Source organism: Oncorhynchus keta, chromosome 8 (assembly GCF_023373465.1).
Source record: "Oncorhynchus keta strain PuntledgeMale-10-30-2019 chromosome 8, Oket_V2, whole genome shotgun sequence".
In the NCBI taxonomy this organism is placed as follows: Eukaryota; Metazoa; Chordata; class Actinopteri; order Salmoniformes; family Salmonidae; genus Oncorhynchus; species Oncorhynchus keta.
The window spans coordinates 46,236,643-46,261,845 of record NC_068428.1 but is presented as its reverse complement, the minus strand read 5'-3'; the positions used below and the strand labels follow the sequence as shown (position 1 = coordinate 46,261,845).

Genomic DNA, 25,203 nt, shown 5'->3' with positions numbered 1-25,203 from the left:
GGGAGGAAACATGGGGGAAGTAATGGTGCTTTAAAAAAGTTAATACACTTTATAATCCCATTTCGGAGAAAAAGGTTCATTTCAACATTGTGATCTGTCACACTCGCTCTACATAAATCCTTTTGGAAACACATTTAGAAAAGGGAATACTTTCACCAAATTGCCAAAATATTAATCTCACCACGGTACACCATCAGGCAAACCATTCACAGTATTATTGTTGTATAATAAAGACACAGTTACAATGCTGTTCCTTGTGTAACGCTCGTTTAGCAAAACCCTCTAAAGCCTTAGATAATTCACATTGGAACACGTTCCTCCGTGGAGATGGGAGAATCTTCCAAAAAGACAACTATCTCTGCAGCACTCTACCATGTAGTGGTCCTTCTGTAGCTCAGTTGGTAGAGCATGGCGCTTGTAACGCCAGGGTAGTGGGTTCGATTCCCGGGACCACCCATACGTAGAATGTATGCACACATGACTGTAAGTCGCTTTGGATAAAAGCGTCTGCTAAATGGCATATTATTATTATTATTATTATTATGTGGCCATGTGGTAAAAGCAGTGAGGCTTTAAAAACAACAACAACCAAACAATAAACACTCAAACAAACAACAAGAAAATACTTCATTAAACTTCAAAACGCTAATGATCGTAGCCTACAATTAGGAAACCCTTAAAACACATGAATGTAAAAACACTAAAAACATCTAGGCCTATATCATCAGATCGTTTGAGTAACTTTGGTTCAGGTTATGATATGAACAAATTAATCTAGCCTGGGAGCATATTTCCATGGATTTTTTCATTGCAAAAATCCTGATCTTCTGAAAAATATATGTTTGCTGGGTTGTGTCCAGTCCCGGGGGATGTTTTCACTTCTCTGGGAGGAACATTGCACAGTGAAAGCTCCTTGGCCACAACATCACCAGGCTCCAGACCATGACAGCTATAAAGGAGGAAAACGGACTAAAATAGACAAGACATCACATACCAGCAATAACATTCATTGGCCCCCAGGTTCAACCAATAAGCTCAAAGTACAAAGACAAAATACCCCGAAGTGTTGCTTGTCCTCGATCATCTCCTCGTACTGGTGGCGGAGAGCAGGTTTATGTTGAAAATCAGATTCCAGGATAATATGTTAAAACGTTATTTCATGTCATATAGCTTGTTATTGCTTGTTATTGCCTGTTGAACGCTAGAGCTGTACTTAACCTGCTTTCAGCCCAACAATGGCAATGCAGACAAGATAATTAGCTAGATTTGGCACACATTTAGCTTCATGATTACCAGTTGGCTGGATGTAAATGATATTCATCTAGCTAGCCAGCTAGTTGAATAATCCAATAGCTAACCAGCTAGTTGAAAAATCCAATAGCTAGCTAGCTAGTTGAATAATCCAATAGCGAGCTAGCTATCATTTCACGCTTAGCACGTGTCCCTATAACATAAAATGGGGTTTGATTTAGCATTCGCAACACAGTGACTATTCTCACTAGCTAGCTAGTTAAAACGTGAAAAAGATAATCATCTCATGCATGATTTAGCACAGTGGTTTCCAACCTTTTTCAGGTTAATGCACCATATTTTATTTGCCCAGAGTACCACTGATTTGTGCATTTATTTACCTTTATTTAACTAGGAAAGTCAGTTAAGAACAAATTCTTATTTTCAAAGACAGCCTAGGGGGCAGAAAGACAGATTTTTGTTCAGGGGCAGAAAGACAGATTTTTACCTTGTCAGCACAGGGATTTGAACTTGCAACCTTTCGGGCTGCTAGTCCAACTTTCTAACCACTAGGCTGCACTGTGGTCCTAGTACCCCCTGGTTGGGAAACACTGGTTTAGCACATCAGCAATCAACATTAAACAGCAGAAAGCAACTGGCCAGCTCAACGAGCTGTCTTAACGTCGCTTCGTCCCGCAACGAGCCATCTGTAAAATGTAGAAAAGGTCCTGTAGTTTCTAAACGGTTCACCCGATATGGATGAAAATACCCTCAAAATAAAGATGACAGTCTGCACTTTAACCTCATCGTTATTGTATCATTTCAAATTAAAAGTCCTGGAGCACAGAAACAACTACACATGTGTCAGTGTCACAATACTGTTGGAGCCTCACTGTCCCAATACTGTTGGAGCCTCACTGTCACAATACTGTTGGAGCCTCACTGTCCCAATACTGTTGGAGCCTCACTGTCCCAATACTGTTGGAGCCTCACTGTCACAATACTGTTGGAGCCTCACTGTCACAATACTGTTGGAGCCTCACTGTCACAATACTGTTGGAGCCTCACTGTCACAATACTGTTGGAGCCTCACTGTCACAATACTGTTGGAGCCTCACTGTCACAATACTGTTGGAGCCTCACTGTCACAATACTGTTGGAGCCTCACTGTCACAATACTGTTGGAGCCTCACTGTCACAATACTGTTGGAGCCTCACTGTCACAATACTGTTGGAGCCTCACTGTCACAATACTGTTGGAGCCTCACTGTCACAATACTGTTGGAGCCTCACTGTCACAATACTGTTGGAGCTCACTGTCACAATACTGTTGGAGCCTCACTGTCACAATACTGTTGGAGCCTCACTGTCACAATACTGTTGGAGCCTCACTGTCACAATACTGTTGGAGCCTCACTGTCACAATACTGTTGGAGCCTCACTGTCACAATACTGTTGGAGCCTCACTGTCACAATACTGTTGGAGCCTCACTGTCACAATACTGTTGGAGCCTCACTGTATCTACCTCCATCACTACAGTATCCCTGTACATTATTAATATGGTACTGACCCTGTATATAGTATGTTTACCCCTCTACATATCTGCCTCCATCACTCCAGTATCCCTGTACATTGTTAATATGGTACTGACCCTGTATATAGTCACCTGACCCCTCTACATATCTACCTCCATCACTCCAGTATCCCTGTACATTATTAACATGGTACAGGAACTGACCCTGTATATAGTCCCCTTACCCCTCTACATATCTACCTCCATCACTACAGTATCCCTGTACATTATTAAAATGGTACTGAACTGACCCTGTATATAGTATGTTACCCCTCTACATATCTACCTCGATCACTCCAGTATCCCTGTACATTATTAATATGGTACTGAACTGACCCTGTATATAGTCCCCTTACCCCTCTACATATCTACCTCCATCACTCCAGTATCCCTGTACATTATTAACATGGTACAGGAACTGACCCTGTATATAGTCCCCTTACCCCTCTACATATCTACCTCCATCACTACAGTATCCCTGTACATTGTTAATATGGTACTGACCCTGTATATAGTCCCCTTACCCCTCTACATATCTACCTCCATCACTCCAGTATCCCTGTACATTATTAACATGGTACTGACCCTGTATATAGTCTCCTTACCCCTCTACATATCTACCTCCATCACACCAGTATCCCTGTACATTATTAATATGGTACAGGAACTGACCCTGTATATAGTCCCCTTACCCCTCTACATATCTACCTCCATCACTACAGTATCCCTGTACATTGTTAATATGGTACTGACCCTGTATATAGTCCCCTTACCCCTCTACATATCTACCTCCATCACTCCAGTATCCCTGTACATTATTAACATGGTACTGACCCTGTATATAGTCTCCTTACCCCTCTACATATCTACCTCCATCACACCAGTATCCCTGTACATTATTAATATGGTACAGGAACTGACCCTGTATATAGTCCCCTTACCCCTCTACATATCTACCTCCATCACTACAGTATCCCTGTACATTGTTAATATGGTACTGACCCTGTATATAGTCCCCTTACCCCTCTACATATCTACCTCCATCACTCCAGTATCCCTGTACATTGTTAATATGGTACTGACCCTGTATATAGTCACCTTACCCCTCTACATATCTACCTCCATCACTCCAGTATCCCTGTACATTGTTAATATGGTACTGAACTGACCCTGTATATAGTATGTTTACCCCTCTACATATCTACCTCCATCACTCCAGTATCCCTGTACATTATTAATATGGTACTGACCCTGTATATAGTCCCCTTACCCCTCTACATATCTACCTCCATCACTACAGTATCCCTGTACATTATTAATATGGTACTGACCCTGTATATAGTCCCCTTACCCCTCTACATATCTACCTCCATCACTCCAGTATCCCTGTACATTATTAATATGGTACTGACCCTGTATATAGTCCCCTTACCCCTCTACATATCTACCTCCATCACTACAGTATCCCTGTACATTATTAATATGGTACTGACCCTGTATATAGTATGTTTACCCCTCTACATATCTACCTCCATCACTCCAGTATCCCTGTACATTATTAACATGGTACAGGAACTGACCCTGTATATAGTCCCCTTACCCCTCTACATATCTACCTCCATCACTACAGTATCCCTGTACATTGTTAATATGGTACTGAACTGACCCTGTATATAGTATGTTTACCCCTCTACATATCTACCTCCATCACTCCAGTATCCCTGTACATTATTAATATGGTACTGAACTGACCCTGTATATAGTCCCCTTACCCCTCTACATATCTACCTCCATCACTACAGTATCCCTGTACATTGTTAATATGGTACTGACCCTGTATATAGTCACCTTACCCCTCTACATATCTACCTCCATCACTCCAGTATCCCTGTACATTGTTAACATGGTACTGACCTGACCCTGTATATAGTATGTTTACCCCTCTACATATCTACCTCCATCACTCCAGTATCCCTGTGTTTTTGTTCTACCTTGTTATTTTTAGGGCAAGAAAGGCATTTCACTGAACTTGTGCATAAGGACATTAAATCCTAAGGACCGTTTCCTTTTTAAATTTTCACCTAAATTGACATACACAAATCTAACTGCCTGTAGCTCAGTAGCTAAAGCAAGGATATGCATATTCTGGATACCATTTGAAAGGAAATACTATGGAGTTTGAAATTAATGTAGGAGAATATAACACATTACATCCTGTGAAACATAATACAAACCAAAAAAAAAAAGAGGAGTCATAAAAAGCACAAATAGAGATAAAATGAATCACTAACCATTGATGATCTTCATCAGATGACACTCATAGGACTTCATGTTACACAATACATGTATGTTTTGTTTGATGAAGTTCATATTTATATAACAAAAATCTCAGTATACGTTTTCTATTTTTTTGTGTCGTTCCATCATCTTTGAAATGCAAGAGAAAGTCCATACATTGAGATAGGATTCTAGGTGTAATTTAGATGTTATCCACAAGATGGCAGCAGTGTGTGCGCAACAGTACAGACTGATCCAGTGAATAATTCCTTCACGACACAATATTTTGTATCAAGTTTGCCCAAATGTGCCGACTTGGTCAATTGATACATTTTCAAATACATAACTATAGAGAACACACAACAATGTTATGGTAATAAACAACATACACACCCCCAGGAATGGAACAACATACACACCCCCACATATATATACACACCCCCAGGAATGGAACAACATACACACCCCCACATATATATACACACCCCCACATATATATACACACCCCCAGGAATGGAACAACATACACACCCCCACATATATATACACACCCCCAGGAATGGAACAACATACACACCCCCACATATATATACACACCCCCAGGAATGGAACAACATACACACCCCCACATATATACACACCCCCAGGAATGGAACAACATACACACCCCCACATACATATACACACCCCCACATATATATACACACCCCCACATATATATACACACCCCCACATATATATACACACCCCCACATATATATACACACCCCCACATATATATACACACCCCCACATACATATACACACCCCCACATATATATACACACCCCCACATATATATACACACCCCCAGGAATGGAACAACATACACACCCCCACATACATATACACACCCCCACATATATATACACACCCCCACATACATATACACACCCCCACATACATATACACACCCCCACATATATATACACACCCCCACATATATATACACACCCCCACATATATATACACACCCCCAGGAATGGAACAACATACACACCCCCACATACATATACACACCCCCACATACATATACACACCCCCACATATATATACACACCCCCACATATATATACACACCCCCAGGAATGGAACAACATACACACCCCCACATACATATACACACCCCCACATACATATACACACCCCCACATACATATACACACCCCCACATATATATATACACACCCCCACATACATATACACACCCCCACATACATATACACACCCCCACATATATATACACACCCCCACATATATATACACACCCCCAGGAATGTCATACATGATGAATCATTAGTTTCCCTTCAGATAATACACAAACCGTCACACATCTAAATGGCTAGTGGGGGGTGGGGGGGGGACAGACAGCGGTGCGGTCAAACTGTAGATCCCAGGTCCTACATTTGAATATAAAAAATGTATTTTCTCAAACAAAAAGTATGCTACTGCACTGTTGGTTAAGGGTGTAAAGTTTGATTTGATTACGTTTTATCTCCGGGACCCTCAGGCTGTCAAATCAGAGCAAGATTACTGAATGTAAGTGCATTATTTACCTTCACATGGGAATGTATCAAAACACTTGTTTAGTGTTTAGTTTTTGTGCACTATCCTCAGACAATAGTGTGGTTTTTGCTTTAATAGCTACTGTAAATTGGAGAGTGCAGTTAGGTTAACAAGAATGTAAGCTTTCTGCCCATATCAGACATGTCTATGTCCCGGAATTGGTTGTTGTTTACAATGTCAATTTTGTCACATTATCGCATATTGAGCAACAACTGTGCCGGTTTAGGGACACCGATCCCGTAGAGGTTAAAACTTGAAACACACACACCACAACATAGGAGGGAGCCTCATCCTCATCCTCACATACACACCACAACATAGGAGGGAGCCTCATCCTCATCCTCACATACACACCATCACATAGGAGGGAGCCTCATCCTCATCCTCACATACACACCATCACGTAGGAGGGAGCCTCATCCTCATCCTCACATACACACCATCACATAGGAGGGAGCCTCATCCTCATCCTCACATACACACCATCACATAGGAGGGAGCCTCATCCTCATCCTCACATACACACCATCACGTAGGAAGGAGCCTCATCCTCATCCTCACATACACACCATCACATAGGAGGGAGCCTCATCCTCATCCTCACATACACACCACAACATAGGAGGGAGCCTCATCCTCATCCTCACATACACACCATCACATAGGAGGGAGCCTCATCCTCATCCTCACATACACACCACAACATAGGAGGGAGCCTCATCCTCATCCTCACATACACACCATCACATAGGAGGGAGCCTCATCCTCATCCTCACATACACACCATCACATAGGAGGGAGCCTCATCCTCATCCTCACATACACACCACAACATAGGAGGGAGCCTCATCCTCATCCTCACATACACACCATCACATAGGAGGGAGCCTCATCCTCATCCTCACATACACACCATCACATAGGAGGGAGCCTCATCCTCATCCTCACATACACACCATCAAGTAGGGGGGAGCCTCATCCTCATCCTCACATACACACCACAACATAGGGGGGAGCCTCATCCTCATCCTCACATACACACCATCACATAGGAGGGAGCCTCATCCTCATCCTCACATACACACCATCAAGTAGGGGGGAGCCTCACAGGGTTAGGGATAGGGTTAGGGATAGGGTTAGGGTTAGGGTTAGCGATAGGGTTTATTACAAATAAAAAACAGCACTTATTTACATAAGTATTCAGACCCTTTGCTATGAGACTTGACATTGATCTCAGGTGCATCCTGTTTCCATTGATCATCCTTGATATGTTTCTACAACTTGATTAGAGTCCACCTGTGGTAAATTCAATTGATTGGACATGATTTGGAAAGGCACACATCTGTCTATATAAGGTCCTACAGTTGACAGTGCATGTCAGAGCAAAAACCAAGCCATGAGGTCGAAGGAATTGTCCGTGGAGCTCCGAGACAATATTGTGTTGATGCACAGATCTAGGGAAGGGTACCAAGAACACAGTGGCCACAATCATCCTTAAATGGAAGAAGTTTAGAACCACCAAGATTCTTCCTAGAGCTGGCAGCCTGGCCAAACTGAGCAATAGGGAGAGAAGGGCCTTGGTCATGGAGGTGACCAAGAACCCGATGGTCACTCTTGACAGAGCTCCAGAGTTCCTCTGTGGAGATGGGAGAATCTTCCAAAAAGACAACTATCTCTGCAGCACTCTACCAACCAACCAGACGGAAGCCACTCCTCAGTAAAAGGCACATGACTGCACCCTTGGAGTTAAAGGACTCTCAGAAAATGAAAAACAAGATTCTCTGGTCTGATGAAACCAAGTGTTTACGTATACAGGTGTTCTGTGTGTATTTGTTTTCTCTCCTTCTGCCCTAGTCACAGGTGCCACTCATTAGTCGCCAATCAGTCGCTAATCTTAAGACACACCTGCTCCTTTTCCCTTACCCAATCACACCCCCTTTCCCTTGGTTTAAAAGAAACCTTAATCAGTTGTCTCTGGAGATCTCTTTTTGTTTTCGTGCCTACATCTCACTTTGTCCGTTACCCTGTGAGTATGTATTGTTGTGGTGTTTGACTGTTTGTTTGTTGTTGGGAAAAGGGGATACCGAGCCAAGTCACCCATGGGCCTACATTACCCGTAGGAAAACATTGTCTCAATACCCTAGTTAGAACTGGGCGGACCACCCACTGTATTTTATTGGTTAGTTAGCTAGCTGTTGTTGAAGCAGGTAAGACTAGCTTAGGGTTTTTTGGATATTTATTATTTATTTCCTTGGCTCAGACCCTTTTATCCCACACCCCATTACCGTGTGTTTTAAAATAAACCTGACGTGTTTGGCGGTAGGTTTAAGTTGTCTGTGGAATTATTTTAGTTCTCACTGTTCCTTTTCACTGTGATTTCCATGAGATTTGTTACGGGTCTCATTTCCATCCCCCTAGACAGTCAGCCCAGTACTGAGCTGAGATACGCTTTGGCTGAGACCCTACTGAGCTGAGACCCTACTGAGATGAGACCCTACTGGGCTGAACTCACTTTGGCTGAGACCCACTTTGGCTGAGACCCACTTTGGCTGAGACCCACTTTGGCTGAGACCCTACTGGGCTGAGACCCTACTGGGCTGAGACCCTACTGGGCTGAGACCCTACTGGGCTGAGACACTACAGAGCTGAGACCCTACTGAGATGAGACACTACTGAGCTGAGACCCGCTGTGGCTGAGACCCTACTGGGCTGAGACCCTACTGGGCTGAGACCCTACAGGGCTGAGACACTACAGGGCTGAGACACTACAGGGCTGAGACACTACAGGGCTGAGACCCTACTGGGCTGAGACCCTACTGAGCTGAGACTCGCTGTGGCTGAGACCCTACTGAGCTGAGACTCTACTGAGCTGAGACCCTACTGGGCTGAGACCCTACTGAGCTGAGATACGCTTTGGCTGAGACCCTACTGAGCTGACACCCTACTGGGCTGAACTCACTTTGGCTGAGACCCACTTTGGCTGAGACCCACTTTGGCTGAGCCACTACTGGGCTGAGACCCTACAGAGCTGAGACCCTACAGAGCTGAGACCCTACTGAGCTGAGATACGCTTTGGCTGAGACCCTACTGAGCTGAGACCCTACTGGGCTGAACTCACTTTGGCTGATACCACTTTGGCTGAGACTCACTTTGGCTGAGACCCACTTTGGCTGAGACCCACTTTGGCTGAGACCCACTTTGGCTGAGACCCTACTGGGCTGAGACCCTACTGGGCTGAGACCCTACTGGGCTGAGACCCTACTGGGCTGAGACCCTACTGAGCTGAGACTCGCTGTGGCTGAGACCCTACTGAGCTGAGACTCGCTGTAGCTGAGACCCTACTGAGCTGACTCTACTGGGCTGAGACCCTACTGAGCTGAGATACGCTTTGGCTGAGACCCTACTGAGATGAGACCCTACTGGGCTGAACTCACTTTGGCTGAGACCCACTTTGGCTGAGACCCTACTGAGATGAGACACTACTGGGCTGAGACTCTACTGAGCTGAGACCCTACTGAGCTGAGATACGCTTTGGCTGAGACCCGACTGAGCTGAGACCCTACTGGGCTGAACTCACTTTGGCTGAGACCCTACTGAGATGAGACACTACTGGGCTGAGACACTACTGAGCTGAGACCCTACTGAGATGAGACACTACTGGGCTGAGACACTACTGAGCTGAGACACTACTGAGATGAGACACTACTGGTCTGAGACCCTACTGGTCTGAGAACCTACTGGGCAGAGAACCTACTGGGCTGAGAACCTACTGGGCTGAGACACTACTGGGCTGAGACACTACTGGGCTGAGACGTTCTCTATGATGTCATTACGATGTCATATTGTTTTCCTGTATATGGAGACGTTCTCTATGATGTCATTATGATGTCGTGTTGTTTACCTGTATATGGAGACGTTCTCTATGATGTCATTATGATGTCGTATTGTTTACCTGTATATGGAGACGTTCTCTATGATGTCATTACGATGTCATATTGTTTTCCTGTATATGGAGACGTTCTCTATGATGTCATTATGATGTCGTATTGTTTACCTGTATATGGAGACGTTCTCTATGATGTCATTACGATGTCTTATTGTTTACCTGTATATGGAGACGTTCTCAATGATGTCATTATGATGTCTTTGCTTTATCTTGGCCAGAGGTTCGCAATTGTAAATGAGAACTTGTTCCCAACTTCCCTACCTGGTTAAATTACATTTACATTTAAGTCATTTAGCAGACGCTCTTATCCAGAGCGACTTACAAATTGGTGCATTCACCTTATGACATCCAGTAGAACAGTCACTTTATAATAGTGCATCTAAATCTTAAAGGGGGGGGGTGAGAAGGATTACTTATCCTATCCTAGGTATTCCTTAAAGAGGTGGGGTTTCAGGTGTCTCCGGAATAAAGGTGAAATAAATAAATTAAATTAAAATGATGTCGTATTGTTTACCTGTATATGGAGACGTTCTCTATGAGGTCCAGTGTCTCTGTGTCTGTGATGATGATTCCTTTAGGAGAGATGGTCAGGGTCACCTTACGGAACTTCTTAGCACTGGCCCGGGCCTGGGATGACGCAAACACACACAAGAGGGAATTATAATCTGTCTGTGTCCACAATCACATCCTATTCCATTCTATTCTGAAAAAACCTACACTCGATCCCTCCGATGTCAACAACTACAGACCAGTATCCCTTCTCTCTTTTCTCTCCAAAACTCTTGAGCGTGCCGTCCTTGGCCAGCTCTCCCGCTATCTCTCTCAGAATGACCTTCTTGATCCAAATCAGTCAGGTTTCAAGACTAGTCATTCAACTGAGACTGCTCTTCTCTGTATCACGGAGGCGCTCCGCACTGCTAAAGCTAACTCTCTCTCCTCTGCTCTCATCCTTCTAGACCTATCGGCTGCCTTCGATACTGTGAACCATCAGATCCTCCTCTCCACCCTCTCCGAGTTGGGCATCTCCGGCGCGGCCCACGCTTGGATTGCGTCCTACCTGACAGGTCGCTCCTACCAGGTGGCGTGGCGAGAATCTGTCTCCTCACCACGCGCTCTCACCACTGGTGTCCCCCAGGGCTCTGTTCTAGGCCCTCTCTTATTCTCGCTATACACCAAGTCACTTGGCTCTGTCATAACCTCACATGGTCTCTCCTATCATTGCTATGCAGACGACACACAATTAATCTTCTCCTTTCCCCCTTCTGATGACCAGGTGGCGAATCGCATCTCTGCATGTCTGGCAGACATATCAGTGTGGATGACGGATCACCACCTCAAGCTGAACCTCAGCAAGACGGAGCTCCTCTTCCTCCCGGGAAGGACTGCCCGTTCCATGATCTCGCCATCACGGTTGACAACTCCATTGTGTCCTCCTCCCAGAGCGCTAAGAACCTTGGCGTGATCCTGGACAACACCCTGACGTTCTCAACTAACATCAAGGCGGTGTCCCGTTCCTGTAGGTTCATGCTCTACAACATCCGCAGAGTACGACCCTGCCTCACACAGGAAGCGGCGCAGGTCCTAATCCAGGCACTTGTCATCTCCCGTCTTGACTACTGCAACTCGCTGTTGGCTGGGCTCCCTGCCTGTGCCATTAAACCCCTACAACTCATCCAGAACGCCGCAGCCCGTCTGGTGTTCAACCTTCCCAAGTTCTCTCACGTCACCCCGCTCCTCCGCTCTCTCCACTGGCTTCCAGTTGAAGCTCGCATCCGCTACAAGACCATGGTGCTCGCCTACGGAGCTGTGAGGGGAACGGCACCTCAGTACCTCCAGGCCCTGATCAGGCCCTACACCCAAACAAGGGCACTGCGTTCATCCACCTCTGGCCTGCTCGCCTCCCTACCACTGAGGAAGTACAGTTCCCGCTCAGCCCAGTCAAAACTGTTCGCTGCTCTGGCCCCCAATGGTGGAACAAACTCCTCCTCACGACGCCAGGACAGCGGAGTCAATCACCACCTTCCGGAGACACCTGAAACCCCACCTCTTCAAGGAATACCTAGGATAGGGTAAGTAAGGGTAAGTAATCCTTCTCACTCCCCCAACAAGATTTAGATGCAAGTGGCTGTTCCACTGGTGGTCATAGGTGTTTGCACCAATTTGTAAGTCGCTCTGGATAAGAGCGTCTGCTAAATGACTTAAATGTAAATGTAAATGTAAATATACTTCACTAAACATTTCGTGCACCACATAGGGAGTAGCTACCAAAGTAGTGCACTATATAGGGAGTAGCTAACATTTTATAGTAGTGCACTATATAGGGAGTAGCTATCATTTTATAGTAGTGCACTATATAGGGAGTAGCTATCATTTTATAGTAGTGCACTATATAGGGAGTAGCTATCATTTTATAGTAGTGCACTATATAGGGAGTAGCTATCATTTTATAGTAGTGCACTATATAGGGAGTAGCTAGGAGAGGAAAAGGAGAGGAGTGGAGAGGAGAAGAGAGGAAGAGGAGAGGACAGGAGAGGACAGAAGGAGAGGAGGAAGAGAGGAAGAGGAGGAGAGGAGAGAGAGGAAGAGAGGAAGAGAGGAGAGGAGACAAAGAGACGAGAGGAGAACTTGTCAAGGACGATGTGAATGGTGCCATCTCATCTTCCTCTTCTGGTGTGGCCTCCATCCCCTGTAGACAATAACAGTATCATGGAGCTAACAGGCCTCCTCCCTGGAGACAATAACGGTATCATGGAGCTAACAGGCCTCCTCTCTGTAGACACTAACAGTAGCATGGAACTAACAGGCCTCCTCCCTGTAGACACTAACAGTAGCATGGAGCTAACAGGCCTCCTCTCTGTAGACACTAACAGTAGCATGGAGCTAACAGGCCTCCTCCCTGTAGACACTAACAGTAGCATGGAGCTAACAGGCCTCCTCCCTGTAGACACTAACAGTAGCATGGAGCTAACAGGCCTCCTCCCTGTAGACACTAACAGTAGCATGGAGCTAACAGGCCTCCTCCCTGTAGACACTAACAGTAGCATGGAGCGAACAGGCCTCCTCCCTGTAGACACTAACAGTAGCATGGAGCTAACAGGCCTCTTCCCTGTAGACACTAACAGTAGCATGGAGCTAACAGGCCTCCTCCCTTTAGACAATAACATTAGCATGGAGCTAACAGGCCTCCTCCCTGTAGACACTAACAGTAGCATGGAGCTAACAGGCCTCCTCCCTGTAGACACTAACAGTAGCATGGAGCTAACAGGCCTCCTCCCTGTAGACACTAACAGTAGCATGGAGCTAACAGGCCTCCTCCCTGTAGACACTAACAGTAGCATGGAGCTAACAGGCCTCCTCCCTGTAGACACTAACAGTAGCATGGAGCTAACAGGCCTCTTCCCTGTAGACACTAACAGTAGCATGGAGCTAACAGGCCTCCTCCCTTTAGACAATAACATTAGCATGGAGCTAACAGGCCTCCTCCCTGTAGACACTAACAGTAGCATGGAGCTAACAGGCCTCCTCCCTGTAGACACTAACAGTAGCATGGAGCTAACAGGCCTCCTCCCTGTAGACACTAACAGTAGCATGGAGCTAACAGGCCTCCTCCCTGTAGACACTAACAGTAGCATGGAGCTAACAGGCCTCCTCCCTGTAGACACTAACAGTAGCATGGAGCTAACAGGCCTCCTCCATGTAGACACTAACAGTAGCATGGAGCTAACAGGCCTCCTCCCTGTAGACACTAACAGTAGCATGGAGCTAACAGGCCTCCTCCCTGTAGACACTGACAGTAGCATGGAGCTAACAGGCCTCCTCCATGTAGACACTGACAGTAGCATGGAGCTAACAGGCCTCCTCCATGTAGACACTAACAGTAGCATGGAGCTAACAGGCCTCCTCCCTTTAGACAATAACATTAGCATGGAGCTAACAGGCCTCCTCCCTTTAGACAATAACATTAGCATGGAGCTAACAGTATTTTAACAAAGCATATGTAAAATCAGAGATGGAGGCAATAGTGTTATAACGAGAAGTGAGGATGTTGTTTTAAGCTGTGGGTGTTTTACTGTCATTATTAAAGTATTCGTAGTTTATTTGTCTGCCAGGTTCAGTCCCTGGGTTTAGATGTAACTTCAGCTGATGGAAAATGACTGGCAAACAATGATCATAATAACACTGTTTAGGATGCTTGGTTTCCAAGGGAACTGGGAGACAATTGACTTCCGGTGTTATTTCTCCTTCTACAGTAAATCAATTTAATCTGATTGAGTTGTGCGTGTATTGATGAGAGAGAGAGAGAGAGAGAGAGAGAGAGAGAGAGAGAGAGAGAGAGAGAGAGAGAGAGAGAGAGAGAGAGAGAGAGAGAGAGAGAGAGAGAGAGAGAGAGAGAGAGAGAGAGAGAGAGAGAGAGAGAGAGAGAGAGAGAGAGAGAGAGAGAGAGAGAGAGAGAGAGAGAGAGAGACTAAGTCTAAGAAACTGGGGGTCATTTAAATGCTTTCATGTGTATTTGCCCCAGTAGGTGGTTATAGAAATAACAGTTTGAGTACAGCTTCAGAGAACATAATAAAACATGTGTGTGTTATGTTGTAACTGGAGCACATTGGGCTGCTGACAGATAATCCTGGTCTCGGTGTGTTTCCAATATGACCTTCGTGCTAACATGCTAACACTGTCTGGATCAGCAGAATGCTTGGATTCAGAGTATCTGGATGGGTAGACCAGAGCACTAGCAGAATGCTTGGATTCAGAGTATCTGGATCAGTAGACCAGAGCACTAGCAGAATGCTTGGATTCAGAGTATCTGGATGGGTAGACCAGAGCACTAGCAGAATGCTTGGATTCAGAGTATCTGGATGGGTAGACCAGAGCACTAGCAGAATGCTTGGATTCAGAGTATCTGGATGGGTAGACCAGAGCACTAGCAGAATGCTTGGATTCAGAGTATCTGGATGGGTAGACCAGAGCACTAGCAGAATGCTTGGATTCAGAGTATCTGGATGGGTAGACCAGAGCACTAGCAGAATGCTTGGATTCAGAGTATCTGGATGGGTAGACCAGAGCACTAGCAGAATGCTTGGATTCAGAGTATCTGGATGGGTAGACCAGAGCACTAGCAGAATGCTTGGATTCAGAGTATCTGGATGGGTAGACCAGAGCACTAACAGAATGCTTGGATTCAGAGTATCTGGATGGGTAGACCAGAGCACTAGCAGAATGCTTGGATTCAGAGTATCTGGATGGGTAGACCAGAGCACTAGCAGAATGCTTGGATTCAGAGTATCTGGATGGGTAGACCAGAGCACTAGCAGAATGCTTGGATTCAGAGTATCTGGATGGGTAGACCAGAGCACTAGCAGAATGCTTGGATTCAGAGTATCTGGATGGGTAGACCAGAGCACTAGCAGAATGCTTGGATTCAGAGTATCTGGATGGGTAGACCAGAGCACTAGCAGAATGCTTGGATTCAGAGTATCTGGATCGGTAGACCAGAGCACTAGCAGAATGCTTGGATTCAGAGTATCTGGATCGGTAGACCAGAGCACTAGCAGAATGCTTGGATTCAGAGTATCTGGATCGGTAGACCAGAGCACTAGCAGAATGCTTGGATTCAGAGTATCTGGATCGGTAGACCAGAGCACTAGCAGAATGCTTGGATTCAGAGTATCTGGATCGGTAGACCAGAGCACTAGCAGAATGCTTGGATTCAGAGTATCTGGATCGGTAGACCAGAGCACTAGCAGAATGCTTGGATTCAGAGTATCTGGATCGGTAGACCAGAGCACTAGCAGAATGCTTGGATTCAGAGTATCTGGATCGGTAGACCAGAGCACTAGCAGAATGCTTGGATTCAGAGTATCTGGATCGGTAGACCAGAGCACTAGCAGAATGCTTGGATTCAGAGTATCTTATGAGGCTATCAAATCAACACAGGGTGTAATATGATCAGCTGAAAAGGCAGGCAGGCAGGCAGGCAGGCAGGCAGGCAGGCAGGCAGGCAGGCAGGCAGGCAGACAGACAGACAGACAGACAGGGAGGCAGGCAGACAGGGAGGCAGGCAGGCAGGCAGGCAGGGAGGCAGGCAGGCAGGCAGGCAGGCCCTAACTCACCGTAGAGACTATCCTGTGTATAGCTGCAGCGGCCATGTCTTCTCCTTTAGGCTGTCCCACCAGAGTCATCCCCAGGTACTTGACCTGGAAGACCATCCCTTCCAATAGGGTCTCCTTGGTGTCTGTCCAGTTCTCCGGCAGCTCTGATTGGACAGAAAACACAACGTGTGTACAATTAATGGGATGTGATTGGACAAATGGATTAAAAGTTTAATTTGTGATTGGGGACGAAATGTGATTGGTGGAAATACAGTATCAAAAGCAAAATATCAACCAATGTAAATATAGCAAAAAATACCATGTATGTACACTGAACAAAAATATAAACGCAACATGCAACAATTTCAAAGATTTTACTAGAGTTACAGTTCACCTCTATTTAGTTATTCATCTATTTATTTCACACAACGGGGAATACAGATATGCATTTGTTGTTCATAGATGCCTTTAAAAAAGGGGCGTGGAGCAGAAAACCAGTCGGTATGTGGTGTGACCACCAATTGCCTCATGCAGTGTGACACATCTCCTTCACATAGAGTTGATCAGGCTGTTGATTTGTGGCCCGTGGAATGTTGTCCCACTCCTCTTCAATGGCTGTGCAACGTTGTTGGGATATTGGCAGGAACTGGAACACGCTGTCGTACACATCGATCCAGAGCATCCCAAACATCCTCTATGGGTGACGTGTCTGGTGAGTATGCAGACCATGGAAGAACTGGGACATTTTCAGCTTCCAGGAATTGTGTACAGATTCTTGCGACATGGAGCCAGCCGTGCATTATCATGATGAAACATGAGGTGATGGTGGATGAACAATGGGCCTGAGGATCTTGTCACGGTATCTCTCTGCGCATTCAAATTGACATTGATAAAATCCAATTGTGTTTGTTGTCCGTAGCTTATACCTGCCCATACCATAACCCCACCATGGGGAACTCTGTTCACAGTGTTGACATCAGCAAACCACTCGCCCACACAACAACATACATGCTGTCTGCCATCTGCTCAGTACATCTGAAACCGGGATTCATCCCTAAAGAACGTCTCCAGCGTGCCGGTGGACATCGAAGGTGAGCATTTTCCCACTGAAGTCGGGTTACGACGCCAAACTACAGTCAGGTTAAGACCCTTATTGTTTATTTCACTTTATATATTCACTTTATATATTATCTACCTCACTTGCTTTGGCAATGTTAACACATGTTTCCCATGCCAATAAAGCCCTTGAATTGAATTGAGTGGCTGGTCTTAGACGATCCCGCAGGTGAAGAAGCTGAATGTGGAGGTCCTGGGCTGTTGTGAGGCCGGTTGGATGTACTGCCAAATTCTCTCAAATGAAATTAGTAGAGAAAAGACCTTTGAATTATCTGGCAAATGTTCTGGTGGACATTCCTGCAGTCATCATGCCAATTACACACTCCTTCATAACTTGAGACATCTGTGGCATTGTGTTGTGTGACATAACTGCACATTTTAGAGTGGCCATTTATTGTCCCCAGCGCAAGGTGCACCTGTGTAATGACCATGCTGTTGTATCCGCTTCTTGATATGCCACAACTGTCAGGAGGGATGGATTATCTTGAGAAAGGAGAAGTACTCACTAACAAGGAGAAATGCTCACTAACAGTGGTGTAAACAAATTTCTGCATAAAATTGAGAGAAAGACAAATACGCTTCTCGTGGATATGGAACATTTCTGGTTACTGTTGCCAAGCTGATCTGACCCATTCTGATCCTCACAAGACAGTCATGACTACGTTACAGCCTTATTCTATAATTTATTTTAAAAAATTTAAAAAAAATCTTAAATCAGTCTACACGCATAATGACAAAACTAACAGTTTTTAAAGAATTTGGGCAAATGTATTAAAAATATTAAATCAGAAAGTGCATGCAAAAAACAAAAAAAAACGGTTTTCGCTTCGTCATTATGGGGTATTGTGTGTAGATTGATAAGCATTTTCTATATATTTAATCAATTTTAGAATAAGGCTGTAACGTAACAAAATGTGGAATTTTTTATTTTACCAGGCAAGTCAGTTAAGAACAAATTCTTATTTTCAATGACGGCCTAGGAACAGTGGGTTAACTGCCTTGTTCAGTGGCAGAACGACAGATTTGTACCTTGTCAGCTCGGGGATTTGAACTTGCAACCTTCCGGTTACTAGTCCAACGCTCTAACCACTAGGCTACCCTGCCGCCTCTACACTCTAACCACTAGGCTACCTGCCTCCTCTACACTCTAACCACGAGGCTACCCTGCCGCCTCTACACTCTAACCACGAGGCTACCCTGCCACCTCTACACTCTAACCACTAGGCTACCTGCCTCCTCTACACTCTAACCACTAGGCTACCTGCCTCCTCTACACTCTAACCACTAGGCTACCCTGCCTCCTCTACACTCTAACCACTAGGCTACCCTGCCTCCCCTACACTCTAACCACTAGGCTACCCTGCCTCCTCTACACTCTAACCACGAGGCTACCTACCTCCTCTACGCTCTAACCACTAGGCTACCTGCCTCCTCTACACTCTAACCACTAGGCTACCTACCTCCTCTACGCTCTAACCACTAGGCTACCTGCCTCCTCTACACTCTAACCACTAGGCTACCCTGCCGCCCCTCCACTCTAACCACTAGGCTACCCTGCCACCTCTACACTCTAACCACTAGGCTACCCTGCCGCCTCTACACTCTAACCACTAGGCTACCCTACCACCTCTACACTCTAACCACTAGGCTACCCTGCCGCCTCTACACTCTAACCACTAGGCTACCCTGCCGCCCCTCCACTCTAACCACTAGGCTACCCTGAATAAGAGATGAGGTCTGAATACTTTCTGAATGCACTGTATATTGTGTTCCCTACAGGTCATTAATCTGTTCAGCCTTCAGTCGTACAGGATATGGGACATTTGCTCTTAGTATTTGCCCAGTAGGTTTCCTCAAGGAGAAAGCCCCCCACTTCTATCTCAAAGATAATAAAACAAAAACCACTACAGTAACATCAGCAAAAACACTACAGTAATTACTAGGGATTGGGCGGTATCCATACACTCACAACATCCTTCTCCCACACCGGGATTTACTGTAATACCGGTTTAGTTAGTCCACAAGGGATGGACGCCAAAAAAAAAAACACACAAAATAGAATCAGGCGTCTATTACCAGAATACTAACAGAATTTGCACAAGTAATAGCGGATTTCTATGGACGTTGCTAAATATGCTTTTGTAATTCTAGAATGCGAATGTTTGTAGAATGTTAACTAATGATAAATGAAGCTAAAGAACAAACGCGCGACACGTTGCTTTTTTAAAGTTCGAGCGCGATAATACATGCATCTGTTTGCTTCTAATATTTCCGTATGTGTGTTTTATTTTTTTCCATTTCTCGCGCGGGGGGGCTTGATGTGGTTATTTCAATGAAAACACTGGAGAACAATGGTTTTCTTCCTTGGTAGGTTTTGAAATCAAAAAGTAACATCACTCCTGTAGAATTTATTGTACGTTCAGGAGAATCGATTCACCAGACAGCCCCTGAATTCACTCCCCACGGTGAACCTCAACGTCAGATTTTGTGGTAATTTGACCTGACTGCTAGACGTGGTGCTAAATATCCCATATTGCCAGTATTGAAAAGGGCAAATATGTATTGCATGGCTCCCCTCAAAAAGTCTCTTCCAGTGAAACAGGTTGTGACCCCCACCCCCTAGACAGATACTGTAGGCTGTAGACAGGGTGGGGGTGGGGATGGAGTAGACAGATGCTGTAGATAGGGTGGAGTGGGGATAGAGTAGACAGATGCTGTAGATAGGGTGGAGTGGGGATGGAGTAGAGAGAGGGTGGAGTGGGGATGGAGTAGACAGATACTGTAGACAATGTGGAGTGGGGATGGAGTAGACAGATGCTGTAGATAGGGTGGAGTGGGGATGGAGTAGACAGATGCTGTAGATAGGGTGGAGTGGGGATGGAGTAGACAAATGCTGTAGATAGGGTGGAGTGGGGATGGAGTAGACAGATGCTGTAGATAGGGTGGAGTGGGGATGGAGTAGACAGATGCTGTAGGCTGTAGACAATGTGGAGTGAGGATAGAGTAGACAGATGCTGTAGATAGGGTGGAGTGGGGATGGAGTAGACAGATGCTGTAGGCTGTAGACAATGTGGAGTGGGGATGGAGTAGACAGATGCTGTAGATAGGGTGGAGTGGGGATGGAGTAGACAGATGCTGTAGATAGGGTGGAGTGGGGATGGAGTAGACAGATGCTGTAGATAGGGTGGAGTGGGGATAGAGTAGACAGATGCTGTAGATAGGGTGGAGTGGGGATGGAGTAGAGAGATACTGTAGATAGGGTGGAGTGGGGATGGAGTAGAGAGATACTGTAGATAGGGTGGAGTGGGGATGGAGTAGAGAGATACTGTAGATAGGGTGGAGTGGGGATGGAGTAGACAGATACTGTAGGCTGTAGATAGGGTGGAGTGGGGATGGAGTAGACAGATGCTGTAGATAGGGTGGAGTGGGGATGGAGTAGACAGATGCTGTAGATAGGGTGGAGTGGGGATGGAGTAGACAGATGCTGTAGATAGGGTGGAGTGGGGATGAGTAGACAGATGCTGTAGATAGGGTGGAGTGGGGATAGAGTAGACAGATGCTGTAGATAGGGTGGAGTGAGGATAGAGTAGACAGATGCTGTAGGCTGTAGACAATGTGGAGTGGGGATGGAGTAGACAGATGCTGTAGATAGGGTGGAGTGGGGATGGAGTAGACAGATGCTGTAGATAGGGTGGAGTGGGGATGGAGTAGACAGATGCTGTAGATAGGGTGGAGTGGGGATGGAGTAGACAGATGCTGTAGATAGGGTGGAGTGGGGATGGAGTAGACAGATGCTGTAGATAGGGTGGAGTGGGGATGGAGTAGACAGATGCTGTAGATAGGGTGGAGTGGGGATGGAGTAGACAGATGCTGTAGATAGGGTGGAGTGGGGATAGAGTAGACAGATGCTGTAGATAGGGTGGAGTGGGGATGGAGTAGACAGATGCTGTAGGCTGTAGACAATGTGGAGTGGGGATGGAGTAGACAGATGCTGTAGATAGGGTGGAGTGGGGATGGAGTAGACAGATGCTGTAGATAGGGTGGAGTGGGGATAGAGTAGACAGATGCTGTAGATAGGGTGGAGTGGGGATGGAGTAGACAGATGCTGTAGGCTGTAGACAATGTGGAGTGGGGATGGAGTAGACAGATGCTGTAGATAGGGTGGAGTGGGGATGGAGTAGACAGATGCTGTAGATAGGGTGGAGTGGGGATGGAGTAGACAGATACTGTAGTTAGGGTAGAGTGGGGATGGAGTAGACAGATGCTGTAGGCTGTAGACAATGTAGAGTGGGGATGGAGTAGACAGATGCTATAGGCTGTAGACAATGTAGAGTGGGGATGGAGTAGACAGATGCTGTAGGCTGTAGACAATGTGAGTGGGGATGGAGTAGACAGATGCTGTAGATAGGGTGGAGTGGGGATGGAGTAGACAGATGCTGTAGATAGGGTGGATTGGGGATGGAGTAGACAGATGCTGTAGATAGGGTGGAGTGGGGATGGAGTAGACAGATGCTGTAGATAGGGTGGAGTGGGGATGGAGTAGACAGATGCTGTAGATAGGGTGGAGTGGGGATAGAGTAGACAGATGCTGTAGATAGGGTGGAGTGGGGATGGAGTAGACAGATGCTGTAGATAGGGTGGAGTGGGGATGGAGTAGACAGATGCTGTAGATAGGGTGGAGTGGGGATGGAGTAGAGAGAGGGTGGAGTGGGGATGGAGTAGACAGATACTGTTGACAATGTGGAGTGGGGATAGAGTAGACAGATGCTGTAGGCAATGTGGAGTGGGGATGGAGTAGACAGATGCTGTAGATAGGGTGGAGTGGGGATGGAGTAGACAGATGCTGTAGATAGGGTGGAGTGGGGATGGAGTAGACAGATGCTGTAGATAGGGTGGATTGGGGATGGAGTAGACAGATGCTGTAGATAGGGTGGAGTGGGGATAGAGTAGACAGATGCTGTAGGCTGTAGACAATGTGGAGTGGGGATAGAGTAGACAGATGCTGTAGGCTGTAGACAATGTGGAGTGGGGATGGAGTAGACAGATGCTGTAGATAGGGTGGAGTGGGGATGGAGTAGACAGATGCTGTAGATAGGGTGGAGTGGGGATGGAGTAGACAGATGCTGTAGATAGGGTGGAGTGGGGATAGAGTAGACAGATGCTGTATATAGGGTGGAGTGGGGATGGAGTAGACAGATGCTGTAGATAGGGTGGAGTGGGGATGGAGTAGACAGATGCTGTAGATAGGGTGGAGTGGGGATAGAGTAGACAGATGCTGTAGATAGGGTGGAGTGAGGATAGAGTAGACAGATGCTGTAGATAGGGTGGAGTGGGGATGGAGTAGAGAGAGGGTGGAGTGGGGATGGAGTAGACAGATACTGTTGACAATGTGGAGTGGGGATAGAGTAGACAGATGCTGTAGGCAATGTGGAGTGGGGATGGAGTAGACAGATGCTGTAGATAGGGTGGAGTGGGGATGGAGTAGACAGATGCTGTAGATAGGGTGGAGTGGGGATGAAGTAGACAGATGCTGTAGATAGGGTGGAGTGGGGATGGAGTAGACAGATGCTGTAGATAGGGTGGAGTGGGGATAGAGTAGACAGATGCTGTAGATAGGGTGGAGTGAGGATAGAGTAGACAGATGCTGTAGATAGGGTGGAGTGGGGATGGAGTAGACAGATGCTGTAGGCTGTAGACAATGTGGAGTGGGGATGGAGTAGACAGATGCTGTAGATAGGGTGGAGTGGGGATGGAGTAGACAGATGCTGTAGATAGGGTGGAGTGGGGATGGAGTAGACAGATACTGTAGTTAGAGTAGAGTGGGGATGGAGTAGACAGATGCTGTAGGCTGTAGACAATGTAGAGTGGGGATGGAGTAGACAGATGCTATAGGCTGTAGACAATGTAGAGTGGGGATGGAGTAGACAGATGCTGTAGATAGGGTGGAGTGGGGATGGAGTAGACAGATGCTGTAGATAGGGTGGATTGGGGATGGAGTAGACAGATGCTGTAGATAGGGTGGAGTGGGGATAGAGTAGACAGATGCTGTAGGCTGTAGACAATGTGGAGTGGGGATGGAGTAGACAGATACTGTAGATAGGGTGGAGTGGGGATGGAGTAGACAGATGCTGTAGACAATGTGGAGTGGGGATGGAGTAGACAGATGCTGTAGACAGGGTAGAGTGGCGATGGAGTAGACAGATGCTGTAGATAGGATGGAGTGGGGATGGAGTAGACAGATGCTGTAGATTGGGTGGAGTGGGGATGGAGTAGACAGATGCTGTAGACAGGGTGGAGTGGGGATGGAGTAGACAGATACTGTAGACAATGTGGATTGGGGATGGAGTAGACAGATGCTGTAGATAGGGTGGAGTGGGGATGGAGTAGACAGATGCTGTAGATAGGGTGGAGTGGGGATGGAGTAGACAGTTGCTGTAGATAGGGTGGTGTGGGGATGGAGTAGAGAGAGAGTGGAGTGGGGATGGAGTAGACAGATACTGTAGACAATGTGGAGTGGGGATGGAGTAGACAGATGCTGTAGATAGGGTGGAGTGGGGATAGAGTAGACAGATGCTGTAGATAGGGTGGAGTGGGGATGGAGTAGACAGATGCTGTAGATAGGGTGGAGTGGGGATGGAGTAGACAGATGCTGTAGATAGGGTGGAGTGGGGATGGAGTAGACAGATGCTGTAGATAGGGTAGAGTGGGGATGGAGTAGACAGATGCTGTAGATAGGGTGGAGTGGGGATGAAGTAGACAGATGCTGTAGGCTGTAGGCTGTGGAGTGGGGATGGAGTAGACAGATACTGTAGATAGGGTGGAGTGGGGATGGAGTAGACAGATGCTGTAGACAATGTGGAGTGGGGATGGAGTAGACAGATGCTGTAGGCTGTAGAGTGGGGATGGAGTAGAGATATGCTGTAGACAATGTGGAGTGGGGATGGAGTAGACAGATGCTGTAGGCTGTAGGTTGTGGAGTGGGGATGGAGTAGAGAGATGCTGTAGGCTGTAGGCTGTGGAGTGGGGATGGAGTAGACAGATGCTGTAGGCTGTAGGCTGTGGAGTGCGGATGGAGTTGTCAGATGCTGTATGTGAATGGGGGTTGTTGGTGTGAAGCTGGGTACACAGTGGAGAGTGAATGGGGGTTGTTGGTGTGAAGCTGGGTACACAGTGGGGAGTGAATAGGGGTTGTTGGTGGGAAGCTGGGTACACAGTGGAGAGTGAATGGGGGTTGTTGGTGGGAAGCTGGGTACACAGTGGAGAGTGAATGGGGGTTGTTGGTGTGAAGCTGGGTACACAGTGGAGAGTGAATGGGGGTTGTTGGTGTGAAGCTGGGTACACAGTGGAGAGTGAATGGGGGTTGTTG

General features: G+C 46.4%; 1 protein-coding gene across 1 annotated transcript in view; it reads right to left on the bottom strand.

The window, feature by feature from the left end:
• The window catches only part of si:dkey-71h2.2 (low density lipoprotein receptor adapter protein 1), a 162,919-nt gene that overhangs the window by 58,156 nt on the left and 79,560 nt on the right, over positions 1-25,203 (bottom strand). Inside the window, exons 2-3 of the mRNA XM_052523345.1 lie at positions 16,743-16,885; positions 11,147-11,259 (exon numbers count right to left, since the gene is read on the bottom strand). Of these exons, the coding sequence (XP_052379305.1) occupies positions 11,147-11,259; positions 16,743-16,885 (256 nt within the window). The remainder of the gene's footprint in view (positions 1-11,146; positions 11,260-16,742; positions 16,886-25,203) is intronic.